General features: G+C 40.1%; 1 protein-coding gene across 1 annotated transcript in view; it reads left to right on the top strand.

The window, feature by feature from the left end:
* The window catches only part of LOC143282805 (cytokine receptor-like factor 3), a 35,073-nt gene that overhangs the window by 10,372 nt on the left and 5,618 nt on the right, over nt 1-19,083 (top strand). The window contains exons 3-7 of the mRNA XM_076588591.1: nt 5,767-5,974; nt 7,651-7,738; nt 8,436-8,613; nt 10,312-10,561; nt 13,598-13,840. Coding sequence (XP_076444706.1) covers nt 5,767-5,974; nt 7,651-7,738; nt 8,436-8,613; nt 10,312-10,561; nt 13,598-13,840 — 967 coding nt within the window. The remainder of the gene's footprint in view (nt 1-5,766; nt 5,975-7,650; nt 7,739-8,435; nt 8,614-10,311; nt 10,562-13,597; nt 13,841-19,083) is intronic.

Here is a 19,083-nt window from a genome sequence, read left to right as displayed (position 1 = left end):
CTGCTCTGTGTTGCCGATGCAGATTTTTGTGTATAGGTGGTGTTTCAGGCGGTTGTGGCCTGTCCTGAGCCTGAAAATGGCTGCCTGCTCTTGACGAGTCAGCAGGTAGTATGGGTCTTCTCTGTTGTGGCGTGGATGCTGCTGCTTCCACTTGTTCTGCAGCTTGGCCTTAATGATGGTCCTGAATTCAGAGTAGCTGGTAGACCTGCCCGTCTGTTCTTTCGTAGTGCCTTCCTTTGCCAGGGAGTCAGCAGTCTCGTTGCCAAGCATGTTGCAGTGGGAGGGAATCCACTGCAGGGTGACTGTGTGACTTGTGCAGAGAGGCAAGAGAGGAGGACAGGTCGTTGAGTTCTGGATCTGTGTTGGACCAAAGGGCCTGCAAGATGGACAGGGCGTCGGTCAGGAAGACAACGTTGTGGCTGGCGTAGGGGCTGACCTCGATGTGGGCTGTTGCTGTTTTCAAGGCTTCTGCTTCGGCTCTGTAATTGGTGGAGTACAGGCCGGTAGCGAGGCAGATCTTTTCTTCTTTGCCTTTTGGATACTGAACATAGACTCCTGCCCCTCCGTTCCGAATGGCATCTGCCGCAGAGCCGTCGGTGTAGACATGAATCCAGAACTCTTTGTGGAACTAGGTGTGGAGGTGTTCACGGGTGAGGGACTTTCTTTCAGGGCCGCTTTGGGAATCTTTGGGGCCAACACAAGGGATGCTGCACTGGATGAGGCAAGGGGTTCCTTCGCTCCAGGCAGGGACGGCAAGACACTGGGGTATCACTTTGGGGGCATGGTCAAGGATATCTTGATGTTGCCGTTTTCAAAGAGAGTATATCATATATGTTATCTGTCACAAGGATTATCATTATCCATGTTAGTTTGCCAGATTCATATTTTCATACACATGGTGTGGTAACACCAATGTCGGTTAGTCAAAACATTACTGTGTTCTTTGTCGTCTTCTGTAATTTGTCTGTCTTGATGGTCATGTTGTTGTTTGTGTCTGTGTTGGGATGGCGGGTCTGAGTCCTAAAGTCTCTTGGCTGAAGCCGATGTAGACATGTCTGCTGGGCCTTTCTAGTGTATTTCTGGTTGGAAGTGCAAAACACTTTGTCCCTTGTTGCTCTTTTTCACAGTTTTGTCCTGTCTTGTCAATGGTCTGCCTCTGCTTGCTGTTCTGGAACTGACTTTGGTGCTGGGAGATGTAGTGCTGATTGATGACTTGCGTGTGGAACACCCAGTGCTCTTTTTACCGGGCTTGTCACATGTGGGAATTTTACTCATTCTGCCGTGACCAGGACTTCAACTGGTTCTGTCACAGTCAGAAAACCTGATGTGGCTCTCACACTTGGGACTCTTGCTGACCCTGTCACTAACTGGACTTGTTCTGCAACAACTGCTGCTCTCCCTCTGAACCACTGGTGTCATATCATACAGAGGATTCCCCCCTTTGTGGCCATCTTTATAGCGCTGGCAACATGTGATGGGCCTGATGCACACTGATGACTGGTGCCCCCTCCCCAGACATTTTCCACACTCTGCCTCTCTCTGTTTTGTGGCCTGGTTCTGTTCCTTGTGGATAAGAGAGGCTCTAAAAGCCCATATCTCAATAAACTTTGGATGGAGCTCTGTTGGTATATCATATATATGTATACAGAAATGGTCTGCCAGTCTTCCATCTTGTGAGTTTGTCATTGCTGTCCCTATCTCTCTGGGCAGTCAGTTTTGACCATACAATAATGTTCAGATTCTTGACAGCATGCAAGATATCAGTATCAGAGAAGGACAATGGCACAATGTTTATTTTTAGTTTTGTGGATGGGATTTCCCTTTCCTCTCCATCAGGAGAAATAACCAGGAAAAGGTTTCTGTCTTTGATTTCTACATGTATACATGTACCCCTCTGACTGAAAACCCTTGGATCAGAACTTTTTGCCTGGCATCAGAGGTGCTAGGATATCCTCCAAAGTCCTCCTATTCACTGAGCTCCCTTTCATCCAGTATTCAGTGGTAATTTATGTGGTCTTCATTTCCAGATCCTGGTTTGCTTATTTTCAGTACTGGGAGGTTAGAGTACACTAGTCTGCTGACATAGAGTGCATGTATTGTACACATGCTGTTGCTAACAGTTTATCATGTACATCACATGTGTTCACAAGTAGAAAAGTACTGTTGACAGTTGGGGACAGGTCTGTTGACAGACAGACCCTCTCCACCTAATGGACTGGCTATGAACAGTGAAAATGTACACTCTTCATCTTCTCTCCCCCTATCCCCACACACTCCTGTTCTCTTTTGCAGCAGTTGCTTTTTGTGTGTTGGTGTCTGTTGATGGCCTGCCTCTGTGCTGAAAGATGGTATTTTTCTGCATTGCTCCGCATTGTATGTAATTATCCTGGTGGGCTTACTGTGTGTGAGAATCTTTTTCCTTGGTTTTCTTTCCATCTTTAAAAAAAACAAAAAAAACAACAACAACAACAACCCAACCTGGACTGGTTTGGTTTGATTGTATTTAGTTTTCCTTTTGGGTGAAAAAGTTAAGAGGCATTGGTGTTTGTTTATGCTCTGTGTGTGTGTGTGTGTGTGTGTGTGTGTGTGTGTGTGTGTGCATTTAAAAAATGTTATGAGGTGGTAAAAAAAATATATACGTATATATTTTCATAGACAGATATTATACATACATCATATTCTTATGCGCTTATTATGCACAGTGTAAGTGTTAGCAAATATGAGTGTGTGTCAGTTGTATATTGTGTTTTTGTTTAAAGGAGAGAATTTGCCTTTACACTTTTTTAATGAAATGCATGTTAATCAGTACATTCTATAACAAAAAGCTGGAGGAGGAGGAGGCTTATAGTCATGAATATTTGCTGTTAATGTAATGCAGTCTTAACAAGTTAATGTCTGTCTATGAATGGTCATAAAAAGTGTCAAGAGGAAAGCTATAGCTTTTTATGACTTCACTTTTACTTCACTGAGCTCACAAGGCAGGCTATGATGGAAATCATGGCTACTTTGTGAGTGTAATTTCTGCATTAATGTTTGTTTTTCCTTCCAGGTAATAAACTTGATATGATCTGTTAGACAAGGGTGTTTTATATAGATCTGTACTTAAGAAAATAACATTTAAAAAAAATGGGGGGGGGGGGGGCTAAGGGGGGGCATGAGGGTTGCGGAGACATCAAGATATTTCAACAAAACTCAGAATGCTTTGTTTGATAAAATTGAATGATTGATATGAATTGTTTGACCATCTCATTTCTTTCTGTAGAAATGTTTATGAATGTTCTTATGTGTGTTGCTTCGTTGCATGATATTGTGAAGGTATTCTTATGCATTCCTGAACGGCAACTATGACACTTGTTTCCACAAATGGGTTTTTACATTTATGACTGTTATCTTATCATTTAGACAGTCATACTCCATTTCAGATGATGCTGTGTTTAGAGCTAAAACAGAAATTAAAAAAAATTTGGCTAAGTTCTTTTGACATTATGATTAACAGCATCAGATCTCTGGAAGTAACGAACTACTGGTATTAACCCAACTGAATGTATCAGTGACTTAATTAGTCATACCGGAGATTAGAAAAGAGAGATAAACCACTTGCAGAAATTGCTGAAGCCAGGCAGCCTGCGCCGCGAGACGCATTCATTATTCATGAGCTGCCTTTGCCCTGCCCAAACTAAGGGAAAGCGTCAGTCGAACGCAGTCTCCTGAGTGATTTTATAATTTGGATTACACCTTTTTTCCCTTTTCTGTTTGCTTCATCCCACGCAGATGTCAAACTCAATTTTGTTGTGAATAACATTCCTAAATATTTATATGTATTGGTTACTTTTATTTCCCTATCACCACAGCACCATTTTTCACGAGTCGAAAGATGACCTCCATTGCGGAAAACTATAATATTGGTCTTATCGAGATTCACTGTTTGTTGTAGTCTGTCTGTTTCTTGCTTAAGGGCATTTAATTGATTTTGTAACCCTATGGGTGTGTCAGACAAGAGAACAACATCATCAGCAAATAGCATTAAGAGCAAATCTGTTGCGCCAGGTATTATTTGTATTCCATGTCTCCCCTTCTTTGATAACTCCACTGCCAATTCACTGATGAAAAAGGAAAACAGCTGTGAGCTTAGCATACAACCTTGTTTAACCCCTCTTGGACACTGAAAAAAGTCTGAATAAATACCTTTGTCACGAACACATACTAGTACAGAATCGTAGATGCTTTTAACAGCCATGTAAAACTCCCGAGAGAGACAGAGACAGAGACTTAGAGAGAGAGAAAGAGCACAATACAACGGTCTGCTCGGGCAACATGAAGCGTTCGTATATATATGAATTATATATATGATTATGTACATATAGATAGATTTAGATTTACATACTGATAGATCTATATGAAATTATGTATGTATGTATTCATGTATGTATGTATGTATGTATAGACAGATGTTAGAAGAGAGACAGAGCTGAATATGTGTTTTATGTTTTGATATATATATATATATATATATATATATTTGTTGTTGAAGAAATGGTGATGTAAACCAGAAAGTGTGAAGAAAAAGTAGCGTTACGAAAACGCAGTTCAATAATTTACAACTGTCTCTCTCATGTGCAACATTGCGCTGGGGGGGAGGGGGGGGGGGGAGTTGGTGGTGGGGGGAGCTGCTTTATTTTCTTTTTATATTATCTACATTCAAGCAGATGCAAACGTGCTAAAAACCAAGCAAAAATGAATCGGTTTTCATTGTATACAGCGAATCTTACTACACGTGGGAAATTCCAGGCATAACTTAACTTTCGCTTTACTGCAGCTGAACCGTCAGAACCGACTAGTTTCCTTCAGGTGGGGAAGGAGAGGGTGATTTACCCCCACCCTTCCGCACTGCGTGTGTGCCCCAAAACGGCTTCAGCACTGTTATAGACAGTAAGAAGGGGCCTGCCGCGAGTAGTTTATCTCTCTTTTCTAATCTCCGGTCATACCAACTTCATTTGGGCACAACAGCTGAGTGGTTTAAGTGTTGGACTTTCAATCTGAGGGTCCCGGATTTGAATCTTGGTAACGGCGCCTGGTGAGTAAAGGTTGGAGATTTTTCTGATCTCCCAGGTCAACATATGTGCAGACCTGCTAGTGCCTGAACCCCCTTCATGTGTGTATGCACGCAGAAGATCAAATACGCATGTTAAAGATCCTGTAAATTAATCCATGTCAGCATTTGGTAGGTTATGGAAACAAGAACATACCCAGCATGCACCCCCCCGCCCCCCGAAAACAGAGTATGGCTGCATACATGGTAGGGTCAATAAACAAAACGGTCACACACATAAAATGTTACATATTTGTCAGAGTGTGCATGTGTGCTTGCCTGAAAAGTGAAATCTGATTGAATGACACAGGAAACGAATGATGAGCGCCTAATGGCAGCCGTCAGTCATCTCTACCCATGTAGGCAGCCTGTTGACCCCGAGTTTGTAAAGCGCTTAGAGCTTGGTCTTCAACCGCGGATAGGCACTATATATAAGTATCCAAATCATCATCATCATTATTTATTTTTTAGTATAACACTTCAGCCTTTACACATCCATGGGTTGTGATATTTGTTTTGTTTGATTAATAAGTGAAATAGCATTCATTCAGTGTGATGCATTAATTGATAATAATCTAGTATATAGTGTGATACAAAATGCAGTGTAGAAAATGGTACAGATTAATTCATAGCAAGCTGCATTTTCATACTTGCTATGACCATGATGATGGTTTCAGGTATGTAGCAGTAAAACTCAGGCGGTGGCCACACTCACTTCTCACTTCAGCAGCATCAAAGATGCTGTTAACAAAGCTTTGGATGTCCGGCTTCACTCACTGGTTGAAGAAGTGGAGTGCATGAAAACCACTGCCCTGCAACCATTGAAAGAATGCAGGACATTGATTGAGAAAAGCGTTGAAACTGCTTCCCTTGTCATGGAAGAGGGTGAGAATCTCAAGAAATAATTCTCGTCATTATTAAAATTGTAAGCTGTGCCATGGACATCAATTGATTGTCTTGTCATGATAATTATACTAAATAATGTACAATTTTTTTGTTGTTATTTTCATCACCACGATAAGGCATCTTAGACAACATGACAGCCACATCTCATATGCTGTTTGATTTTTCCCCTGTCAATGTGGTGATATTCTGGTGTCAATAGAGCACAAGAGACAACACTTGTAGTGTTGGACAATCATGAGTTTGAAGTCCATGAAGTAGATTAAATGCAAGTCTTGCTATTTGATCACCAGGTTCAGAGAAAGAAACAGACACACTATATGGGCTACTGGTAGGAATCAAAATGACAGTCTTTCACTTGTCATTCTGTGGACATTTTTTTTTTTTTTTTTTTTTTTTTTTTTTTTGCTGCCACATCATCTGCACCATTTCAGTGGCATTATTCCCACGCCGCTCATTTAGATTCCTCCATACACTGTTACACCCGAGTTCATCCGTCACAGTTCCAGCGTCGGCAGTCTGCAGGGAACCATCGATGTTAGGTCATCAGAAGGCCACACACCAGAGGAGACCCTGCACTGCTGCTGAGTCACTTCGGTGGAGTTCAGTGGTGCCTTTTCTGATTCAACGTACTTAGGACACCCCCTACTAAGCCCCCTACTAATGACAATAATGGTTTAGTCGCGGAGCCAGACTGAGTGAGGCACCCATGAATCTGCCAACACTGAAGACCATGACAGGACTCACCCCAAGCACAAAAGTGGAGGGGTATCGAAACTGAGGTCACCATGAGAGCAGGACATGAAAGGCCACAGACTTTAGAGACTGTTTTGTTTATATTGATGATGATGAAGGAGGAGGATGACGATGACGATGTTGCTATGGAGGTCCATTTTGGTTTTGGGACACGTGACAAGGCTGTACTCTACGCTTCCTCTCATAATGATATCCCGGCTTTAACCAGGCCCGAGAGATACAGACACTTGCAGTGTTGGTCAGGTAATTAGAGCAACACACCCAAAGATGCATCCTTGAAGTGGATGACACTCAACTGTGTGGTCCCAGTCTCCCCATTTAAGCCCACAGCACACTCAACTCTGGGTAGGAGCCGGCCATGGGCCGAGAAACCCACCTCCGCTGGGATTCGAACCCATGTCCTCCCAGCCGTCAGTCCGCGAAGCTAACCACTTCGCCACGGCAGCTGGTTCTGTGGACATTTATGGCTCTGTCATAGTGACTGGGTTGTGCTACAAGGAGTTTCCCTGCCATACCACCCCCACCCCCAACAACCTCTTACCTCTTGCTGTCCCAGGGTTTGATCATATGTGAGCAACAATATATATATATATAATTGAACAATATAATTGAATCAGGATATTTGCACAAGTTGTTGTGGGTTTTTTTGACAGGATATTTGTACAGATTGTCTTCTTTTTTGTTTCAAAATATTTACACAATGTGTAGTATTCTTTTATGTTATCACAAATTCCTCTATTTGAAATTTATGTGACATTCCAAGGGAAGAATGGACTGCCACAGTATCATGTGTCACCTGTGTGTGTGTGTGTGTGTGTGTGTGTGTGTGTGTGTTTAAGTGGACTTACAATATCAACAGAGAATTTTGCTGAAGACTTATGTAATAAGTATTGTATTTTCAGGAGGAGCTATATTGACTTCAGATCCTGAAAACAATCTTGAAAAAATACTTCAGTTTAAAGACAACCCACTCACAGAGTGTTTGGCAAGGTATTTGCTATTTCAGTTCAGTGTGTGTGTGTGTGTGCTTGCTCATGCACATCTCTTTTTTTTTCTTCAATTCATGTGATTGTTATTTCTTTATCAGCAATTTTTATAAAATTGTTTCTGATGTTGTTTTTATTGTTACTTTTTAGTATTTCATTCTATATGCATTGCATATTAAAGTATTTTTGTAGTTGATATTAATAACTAAGTGATTACCAATTATATTTTTTATTGTTTTTCTCTGTCTCATGGTTCAGTGATGACTTACATATATTTTATGTGCTTCAGCATAATGATGTTAATTGACCAAGTGAGATAAAGTACCATTGAACTTAATAGGGTTGCAGGGAAATTTAAAACTCCCACAGTTTATTCACGTTTGGTCCCTATTTCCAGGTATCTCTCTAATTACATATCTTTACAGTGTGTGTGTGTGTGTGTGTGTGTGTGTGTGTGTGTGTGTGTGTGTGTGTTACAACATATATGTAAAACAGTTACCTAAAGCATTTGACATTGTTGCATATATGGACCTGTCACATTATATCACACTTATCTAAATTGAAGTTCTTATCAGTTTTCTCAACTGTTTACTTTTTTTTTTTAACTCATATTTCTTACAATTTACATTAACATCGGTCAGTGGAATGCAGAGTCTGTGAAAACAACACCAGAAACTGCACTTGCTCCATTATTCTCTAAGTTTTCCAGAGTTACCCTGTCCATCAGAGGTGGCCTACTTCACAGTGGAGACATGTGCCAGCCTCCAGGAACAGCTAACCACGTTGATAGAGCAGGAGGCCCGGGTTCTCAAACAGCCCCCTGTGCAGATTGTACAGACAGATGAGAAACCTGGTGGTGTGACTGTATACTGGGGGGAGGTAATGACAGTTTCAGATGGGCTAACTATTTATTCTTTGTTAATTTTGTTGTCATGTTACAGTTGTAATGTTATGTTTATTATTGTGTTACATATTTGTCTATTGTTCACTGTTAGTTTTATTGTTATGATACAGACTTGTTTTCTTCATAGTTGATTGTTCACAGCAAAAACATAGTAATCTTAACTGGTTTACTAATATTTTAATCATGCTTTTTGTAAGCTTGTTCCGGTGGAAATCAAATGACCAAGTAGATAAATGTTAACAGTTAAAAAATGTTTGTGTGAAATGACCTGGATCAGTGAGAGATGTGTAATCCCCATTCTTTAAAGGCCTGATGGACTGAGATGTCAGGAAAGACACTGGAATAATGGTTCCAATTCATAATGAATTAAAAAAAAATTTAGTGCTGGTCTTGGTATGATCTGGCTTTAAAAGCATGCTTTACTGTGGAGAAGCCGGTTGCCATGTGCGTGTGGCAGGGTGCTAGCAAGTATCCATGCATTCGTGTGTTCCGAAAGATCTAGTCATCAGCCCCATCCACATGTAATACGCAGCTCCTGTTCAAACGTGCGCACGCACATCTGTGTGTGTGTGTGTGCATATGCATAAGTTTTTATATTGATATGCACTTGTATGTATCCTAATTTCTACTGTATCTGTGTTTGTGTATGATTTTTGATTTATGTTCTTAACTTGTTATGTACTATCCCCCCCAATATTCCTTGTGACACGGTACACTTAGTAATAAAGACATATTCTATATTCTATTCTATTTACGTGCCTGAATGCATGTTGCAGGGATGCGTTTTCTGGAAAATGTCAGGGGTGGGTGGGTGATTTCCAATGTTTAGTTGCGTGAGTGTGTGTTGGTAGATGCTTCCGTGTGTGGGGGTGGGGTAGGGGGGATATGGGTAGGGGAGGTGGGGAGTGGGGAATGAAGTGTAAAGCGCTTTGAGCAGTATTTCTGTAGAAACGCGCTATGTAAATGTCCATTATTATTAACATTCTGTAATATCTGATGTTGGTTCTTCCACCAGTGCTGACTGTCCTGATATAATCTTCAAGCACATTGGTCATGATGCATGAACAGCATAGGAGACAGAAGGCAGCCCTGACAGACTCTTGAGATATTTCACAATTTCAGCCAAGTGAAATATGGATGAATGATATGGATACTTCTATAGCACCTGTACATGGTTGGAGACCAAGCTCTAAGCGCTTTACAAACATGGGGTCATTTACACAACAGGACGCCAACCTGGGTAGAACCGAATGATGGCTGCGATTGGATGCTCATTATTCATTTCCTGTATTATTCAGTCAGGTTAAGTCACATACTCATACACACTCAGATGTTAAATTTAACATGAATGACCATTTGGAAACACTTTGGAAGCATGCAAACAATCTTTGCTACGTACTCATGACCACACAGATAACGCAGTCATTAACACATATTATGATTATCTTCAGCCTAACACATGTGCATGTTGAAGTGCATAGACCAGTTCAGTGATTTGTCAGTACTGGCATACATTTCCACTTCCCCATATGTTTTTGATTTTGATACTCTGTACTAGATAGACCCACCAGGTATATTGAATGTAATTTTAGAGGAAACATTTCCAGTAAGGCTTACCAGCGATTTCTGCTTCGTCGTTATGTTTCAGTCATAATGTGTTCATATGTCCACAGGTAGAGGATGACTGTGACTGCAGCGAGTTCATGCTGCAGTATGCATGTGGAAAAGCAAAGGCAGATGGAAAGGAAGACACCAAGCTGCTGTTCCACACTGTGTATGAAGGTCCGTCAACAAACTTCACGGTCAAAAATCTGCGAACAGGTGCTCCTTACTCATTCCGTGTGCGTGGTCGCTGTGACAAGTGTGCACCGTGGAGCTCATGGAGCCTTCCTCAGGTGGCCTCCACTACCATCCCCCATCACCGTACGTTTTACCTGGCTTTAATTATATGTTTCCGTTTTGTGTCCATTTCAGATTATAGGTCAAGGTTAAGTGGTAGCATATACATTCCTGGTAAGGAGAACATAGAAATCTAGATTGAAATTTACTGTGAATGTCAGTGTGCTTCTCTGCACTTGCACATATCAAGACATGCACACACAAACACTGACAAACACATAGACACTACACATACAAACCCAAGCATAGATTATCAGATACACACGTTCACATGCCCAATCACACAGATTCACGCACTCAGTTTTTTGTAATAGCAGGTATGAAATATATGTTTTTCTTTTTTGACTCACTTGTGTAAACAAAGTGAGTGTGCGTGTATCCGTGGTAAACCTTGACATTGACATTTTCTCTGCAAATACTTTGTCAGTTGACACCAAATTAGGCATAAAAATAGGAAAAATTCAGTTCTTTCCAGTCATCTTGTTTAACTCTTTCCGGACGAAGGAATGCTCACGCATTCCTACACAAAACGTATTCGGTTTCGGACGAAGGAATGGAATAGCATTCTCCGAAAGTAAAATTCCATCATACGCTGTACACATGATTTTGTGATTAGCCAAGCAGAGTGCGCTATTCTGGGTCACTCCACAATCGAATGGTATGATTGGTCAGCCTGGGATGTGTGGCCCGTCTCGCACACACGCTGACAAAGTCACTGACCAGTCGTCTGCTCGCGTGCCAGCCTGTTAGCAAAGCGGGCTCTTCTCAGAATGTTGTGAAGCGAACAAGGCAGTGACGGCAACGTTTTAGGGTTGCCGAAGTACTTGAAATGCTACAAACTGAAGGGTCGGACATCATTGAAGAGGTGGATGATGACGAAGAAGAAAGTGAATTTAATGCAGAAAGCGAGCATGGGTATGGTGATTCGGGGTGAAAAATTGGCAGTATTTTCTACATATGGCAAAAGTGTAAAAATAAGATGAGAAATTTGATTTTTTTTATATGTAATAGCTCAACACGTAATAAACCAGTTCTGAAAGTTTCATTTTCTTACACAGTATTTTGTATTTTTTGTCATTTTTTTTCCAAACCCTTACAAATGGGCCGTCTGTGGGGAAAAGCAAGGGAGAAAACTTGTCGTCCCGAGTGAGTTAAAACAATATTGCACCTCTGGGATGGGAACAAAAAAAAAAAAAAAAAAAGAAGCCAAATTATATGCAAACTGCATTTACTGTTATATTTATATTTTTTGTATTCTCTAAACTTGGCACTTTGATCTGGTATACTGACACAACAACAAGAGCAGTCATTATTATCATTTTTTGTTCAAACAGGAACTTCTTTTGCTAAGCATGGAAGTTATATTTATTTTGCAAACGTTTTGGTGCAGATAGTAAAAAAGGGAAATTAATCTGTAATTAATGCTAGGGGACTTAATTTGCTTTAAACTGATCTTTCTCATCTTAAACATTACATTTTGAAATTATACTCAATACATAAAAAGCTTGTGTGTTTTACTCTCAGTGTACAGGGCTTTCACTATGTTCATTCGCCCAAGTGGTCTTTTTCGGAAAATACTAAAATCAGTACGAGTGGACTTTACAGATCTATTGGCTGAGCCCTGAAGGTCATGGGCAAAAATCAGTTGCGTACACATATTTATACACATTCAAAGCGCGTGCTCATATTCTTCATGAACGCAAACGACGCCATTTTGTTTCAAGTTGTTGACCTGCCCGTTCAATCCTATATTCAATGGACAATACACGATAACGTGATGGAAAGTTGGAGAAGGAGACCGTTAAATATTTATTCAGAGAAAGATTTGTGAACACCTCATCACTTACTGAATTATGCCCCAAACTGCCATAAAAATATCCACAGAATCAGTTGGAATTCACAGTTTAAAATTGTAAACCATGCGAGTTAATACCCTTGAATTGATCACGATGAAACAAAAAGATTTCAAGTCTTGACTTTTCTCAAAATGAAGTCCTTTTCACTTCATACGACGTTTAGAAGTACTTGTACTTGGCTCTACATGTTATTAGTTTAACAAAATATTAAATTTTCATATCAGCTTTAAAACTATAAAACTAGAATAAACATAAAAGAGAAATTGAATCGACCTACATTCCTGGCGGGTGTAACTAAACTTTTACATCTATCTAGATCTAGAGAAAACGGCTAAATGTTGCAGTGTGATTGCGTCGATAGCCACGTCTCATTTACCGCGGACTTAAAAAGAATTTTTTTATTGCCCTTAAAGATTTTTTGAATGCCCAGGATACACCAGAATAATATGATTTAAACAGCGTTCTCACTGCAAATACCGCAATTGATTTATCGCCCTTTAAAAAAGTATGTTCAAATATTAAATTTTAGAACGTCAGTTAAGGAGTCACAAAAGTGTAATGGGTAAGACAGTTTCTTCTCACCCGAACATGCGGGGTTCGAATCTGGTTAGGACTTTTTTTCTTCTTTTTTTAAATTTTTTTATATTTGTTTATAACCTGAAGCTTTATAATAACAAATACAGAACACATGTTAACGATTAGATTTTTTTTTTTAAGTGTATCACAAGTGAGTCTTGAAGGCCTTGCCTCTCTTGTCTTTCTTTTTTTTCTTTATTGTGTGTGTTTTGTCTATTTAGTCTCTCTTTTTTTCCTTATATATGTATGTGTGTCAGTTGTCCTCGTGTTATAGAAATGGAAATTTTAAAAAAATGTTTAAAAAAAAAAAAAGTGGTAGCATATCCATTCCTGGAAAGGAGACCACAGAAATCTTTGGATTGAAAATTACTGCGAATATCAGTGCTTCTCTGCACTTGCACATATCAAGCCAAATAGGGGGCATAAAAGTCTTATTCTGCTCTGCTAATTTAACTAATCATTCACAGAGTGGTTGCTTTTTAAATGCCTGTTGACCAGTAAACAATCGCAGGAATCCAAATAGGGTGCATAAAAATCATCTGAATTTATAAGCATGTACTTTTTATTTTAGTTGTATGGCAGGAATTTCTGACTTGAAACAATTTTTTTGTGTCATTACTATTGACAGAATGGGGAGATGGTGGAGAAACCTACAGTCTTAGTAATGAAAGGAGGACAGCTACACGGACAGGGGAAGGGTTGACCTGCGTTCTTTACTCGGCCAGCAGCAGCTACACAGCAGGTGACACACTCATCTTGCGTTTCCTGGATTCTGCTGATGTTTCTCCTGGTGATGGACTGGCCATTGTTTGTGACAAGCACGATGAGGATTCTTGCAATAGAACTGGTGCAATATTCATCAATACTTATGGTGGGTATTGTAGGGGAAGAGATGTTATTTTCTCTGGCCTCTTTTTTTTTTTTTTTTTTTACTACCACTATCACTACTGTTCCGCGCCCCACCCCCCCACCCCCTCCCTCACACCTTTTTTCTATGTTAGCTGGTGTCATTACTCATCACAAATTATCTATGCTACACCCAAGCTTGTTTTGTTGAATTCCCAGAGCTAAATGTTTCCATGAAACTAATCTTGGGTGGCCTAAATGCATTGCTGCTGAAATTCTTCACTGGCAGTCATTGAGGTATAACTGATTAACCCCTTGCCTGCCAAACATTTTAACAATTTTGTCATCCCTGTGTGCCAAGCAAAATTCTGGATTTCCACCAAAGTTAAAAAATGTATGCACTACTTCCTCAAATGTAAAGGTGTCTCCTTGAAATGTTGCATGATGATTGCTCATACATTGTACTTTAAGTAGATTGTAAAGTTGTTATTATTCCATTTTATGTAACTGTTGTTATTGTGGTTTTAAATCTGAGTCAAAGAAAATTTCCCTGAAATCTGGTGGTTAGAAATTCTCTGCATCACAAGTAATTCAAGGATTTCCTGTCAAATTTGTTTTCATTAGGTGTTTGTGGCCCAGTATTACATCAGAGCTTAATGAAAAAGAAACTGGCCAGCTAGATGTGTGTTGGAACCCAGCCAATAAGATACAACCCTCCACTCTCCCTCCCATGCACATGGTGAGCCTGACTCACCACCCCTCTCCTCATCCCTTTCCAGCTATATATGAAGTGACAGTGCTTGTGCTTCAAACTGGTTCATGTTCATTGTCATTTTACTCCTGACCTGCTACAGACACAGACTAATCAGTCTCAGGCACAAAACTTAATCACTGTCACTTTCACTCTGGTGTCACTAAGTGGGTTAATAATAATAATAATAATGGATACTTATATAGCACACTATCCAGAAATCTGCTCTAGGTGCTTCACAAAACGCTTTTGTTAACATAAAACATTATATCTTTGTTACATACACACACCAAAATGTGACCACACACGCACGCACGCACGCACACTGCATACATACATTTTAACATACATGTGTATCTAACAGCTACCCTAACACATACACACACATAGGCAGGCACAAACTTACATAAACACGCGCACACACAATACACATTCATATACATGCATGTACTTATGTACACATACATATGTATACACACATAGTCAAGCACACCTAACGAAAAGGAAGTGGACCTGCCACAATTGAACTTATTGCTGAGGGAAAAGGTGAGTTTTGAGATGAGATTTAAAAGATGTGAGGGAATCAGAATGACGGAGGTTATCAGGGAGTTTGTACCACGTCTTTGGCGATTGAAAAGAAAACGATCTGTGTCCATAGGTCTTACTTCTGACGTGAGATATCCTGAGAAGTCGAGTATCAGAGGAAGAATGGAGCTGGCGAGACGGGGTATAGATATGGATGAGTTCAGAAAGATACTTGGGGCCAGATCCGTTGACTGCAGAAAAGGTCAGAGTGGATAACTTATAGTCTATTCGATCAGAAACAGGCAACCAGTGGAGAGACTGAAGGAGAGGAGAAACATGGTCAAATTTAGAAGCTCTGCAAATGAGTCTGGCAGCGTTATTCTGAATTCGTTGGAGTCTGTCTAACAGATATTTGGGAAGGCCGGCCAAAAGAGAGTTGCAGTAATCCAATCTTGAGAGAACCAGAGAGCATACAAGTGTCTTGGTTGCATCGGTTGAGAGATAGTGGCGGATAGAGCTGATTCTACGCAGTTCCAAATAGGCAACTTTACAGATATTCGAAATGTGCTGTTGGAAGGAAAGAGACTGGTCCAGGATTACACCAAGACTGCGAACAGAGGGAGAAAGTGAAACAGGTGTGCTATTGATCAGAACAGAGTCAGGAAAGGAAGGATGTTGACGAAACTTCTTTGGACAGGTTATCATAAATTCAGTCTTATCATCATTTAATTGCAGCTTATTGAGTCATCCAGTCCTTTAGGCCAGCAATGCACTCCTGTGTTTGAGTCACCAGTGCATCAAATTCAGCTATGGAAGCTGACTGATAAAGTTATGTGTCATCAGCAAAGCTCTCATGCGACATCGCATGATGACAGATGACATCCGACACAGGAGCCGCATACAGCACAAAAAGGAACAGGACCTAGGATGGACCCTTGTGGGACACCATATTTCAAGGCAGATACTCTAGAGTATCTACCATTTACACACACTTTCTGTGTACAATCTGACAGGTAAGACGTGATTCATGCTAGTGCAGTGTCACGAATACCAAAGGAAGTTTTAAGTCTGTTCAAGAGGATAGAGTGGTCGATAGTGTCAAAAGCTGCTGACAAGTCTAAGAGAGCGAGATATCTTATCCTCATCAAATCCCGAAAGCAAATCATTCACTATTCTAAGAAGGGCTGTTTCGCAACTATGACCACGTCTATAAGCTGACTGGTGGGAATTAAGTAAACCATTCTGTTCCAGATGAGCTAAGAGCTGAGACAATATGATCTTTTCTAGCAGTTTTGATAAAAATGACAGATTAGAGACAGGTCGATAATTTTTCAAACAATTATGATCCAAAGATGGTTTCTTGATGAGTGGACGTACAACAGCAGATTTGAAGCTTTCAGGGAAACAACCAGACAGTAAGGAAGAATTGATGACATGAGTAATATGTGGCAGTAGAACATCAATACATTCAACCAACAAAGAAGACGGGACAGGGTCAAGCTCACAGGATTTCGGACAAGCGCTCAGACACACTTTCTTCACAAAATCTTCAGTAACCGGTTGGAAACAATGTAAAACAGGACCACTGTACACGCGTTCTTGAACGGGTGAAGAAGGAGACACAACAGAGTCAAGCTTCTCACGAATACATGATATTTTGCCGGTGAAGAAGTCAGAAAACTTTTGAGGGAGTTCCTGCACCGAAAATGTTGTAGGGAGAGGAGTGTTTTTCATTTTACCTAGTAGAAGGGTTGTGACTGTTATCATCATAATCCAAATCTGCACCTGAATCATCACCCTCACCACACTCCACAGGCTTTCTTTCTTCCCCACTGTCCAGATCTCCCAGATCTGGACTACTTTTGAGGCTATAAACCTTTGAAAAATGAGCCAAGATCGATCTTTGCTAGGCAGCACTATTTTGACCAAGCATGTACACATATGATTTAGGAATTTCCTACTGCCTGTGAGTCATTCAGTGCAGACTGTACAAGTGCAAGGGATGTAAACAATCTTCAGACTTTCTGGAAGTTGGGGAGAAACAAAGTAGGTTATTTCCCTTCAAATATCAACCTTGACTTGCTTATGAACTTGAGAGATACGTCCTGTAGGCATAGAACAGTGCAACAAAAGGGATTTAACCGATTAAACATATAAGCAGAACATCAGCTTATCCCACAACTGAAGACAATTGCTTTGACACATAGACACCATAAACATAGAAGTGGGATGAAATAGAATATATATATATATATATATATATATATATGTGTGTGTGTGTGTGTGTGTGGCATCATCAGAGCAGGGCATAAAAGGCCACAGAATATGACAATTTTTAAAGATTATTTTTACAATATTAGTATTTGATGTTGATTTTGCTATGAAGATCCAGTTAAGACATGACAGTTCTGTACTGCACTTATCCTCTTGTCATATATATCCCAGCATCAGCCTGTCCAAGTTACAGACTCATTAGCTTGCAGTGTTAGTTGAGAATTGTTACCAACTTTTCAGAGGCATTTCTCTTTAACTCTCTCCATACGAACGGCGAAAGAGACGACGTTAACAGCGTTTCACCCCAGTTACCATCATCAAAATATTGCAAGCGGAAGGCTCTTATACTGAAGAGGTGAATGTTGACAAAGAATACCACAATTCTGACGACGGAAGTTAAAGGTTGAGTCATTCAGACACCCACTGGACATCCGAGGGGTCTGTGTAGAGGAGAAGAGAGGACTAGCCGTACTGAGTGAGTTAAATGGAAGGTGCATACTCTGTTCCAGGCCTACATTACTTATTAGTATGATTCTGTATCACCAGTCTGTAATTTTTCTTTCTTTCTTAAGTGTTTCTGTGTGCTGTTAAGAAATAACTTTGCTTTTGCAAAGAAATAACTTTGCTTTTGCAGAGTTAGTTCTACTTCTAGTCATTGATACCAGCTGTCAGCTGTGTATCTTTTTAGCCAACAAAAATCAATAAATGAATCTGAACTTATGGGGGGGAAAAAGAGAGAAGGCTGCAATTAGTAGAATATTGAAATCTAATCAGAACTACTAAAAAAAAAAAAACAAGATAAGGTTGTTATGCAATGTGGATACATCATTTCATGTTAATCCTTTGACTGGCAGGGAAATAAGATTTAAGTGAAATCTTTTTGCCAAGGTTTTTATAAAAAAAACAAAACCAAAAAACAATAGGTATATATTTAAAAAATTCTGTGCGCTTTGTTATTGGAGAGAAACCCATAAAAGTATATATTTTCTGACAGGTAAATGAATAAAGAATACAAAACACATGATGTTTTCCAATTTTGTATATTATTAGTGACATGCAGTTGTTTTGAAATCAGTGTTTTGTTTTTTGTCACATTTTCAACATGTTCATTGCAAACATTAGTCAGGTATATGCACAGTGATATATTTTCTGGACAAATGGATAGCTGTACACACAAAGCATACTAGAACAACCACAATAGAAAGAAAAAAGACAAATACACAATTTATTGTGACTAAGTGATGACATATGGGAGGCCATGCCCCCTCGGGCTCCACCCGCTTCCTCCTCAACCCCTGTATCCCGACACTTGTACAGTTGTGTTCAGTCCTCACTGGCCCAGTGCCAAGAATGTTGCTGGCAGTGTGTGCTGCAAATAATTTGATATTATTTCTGTCATCTGCTCTGTACAGCCCGCATCACTCACTGCTCATTGTATCTTGCTCCCTGTATTTTCTGTTGAATCGTCTAATAAAAGTTCATCTCTGTTTTCTTTTTCGAGTTGACACTATAATTCTTTCTGAGCATCAGCTAAGCTAAAGACAGCAATTTTGGTTGTTTTAGTGCACCACAATAGCATAGCTTGACCACAGTGTCCAACATTTTGCTGAGCGAGCGAGGAGCCAGGCAAAACACTGCGGCAGTAATCCGACCAAATTCTTAAAACCATTCAAATGAAGGTCTGCCTGATGACATAGATGGGGTTTCTAGCTATCAAT

This window comes from Babylonia areolata, chromosome 1 (assembly GCF_041734735.1).
Source record: "Babylonia areolata isolate BAREFJ2019XMU chromosome 1, ASM4173473v1, whole genome shotgun sequence".
NCBI lineage: Eukaryota > Metazoa > Mollusca > Gastropoda > Neogastropoda > Buccinidae > Babylonia > Babylonia areolata.
The sequence above is the reverse complement of the archived record's forward strand: the minus strand, read 5'-3'. Positions and strand labels throughout refer to the sequence as shown.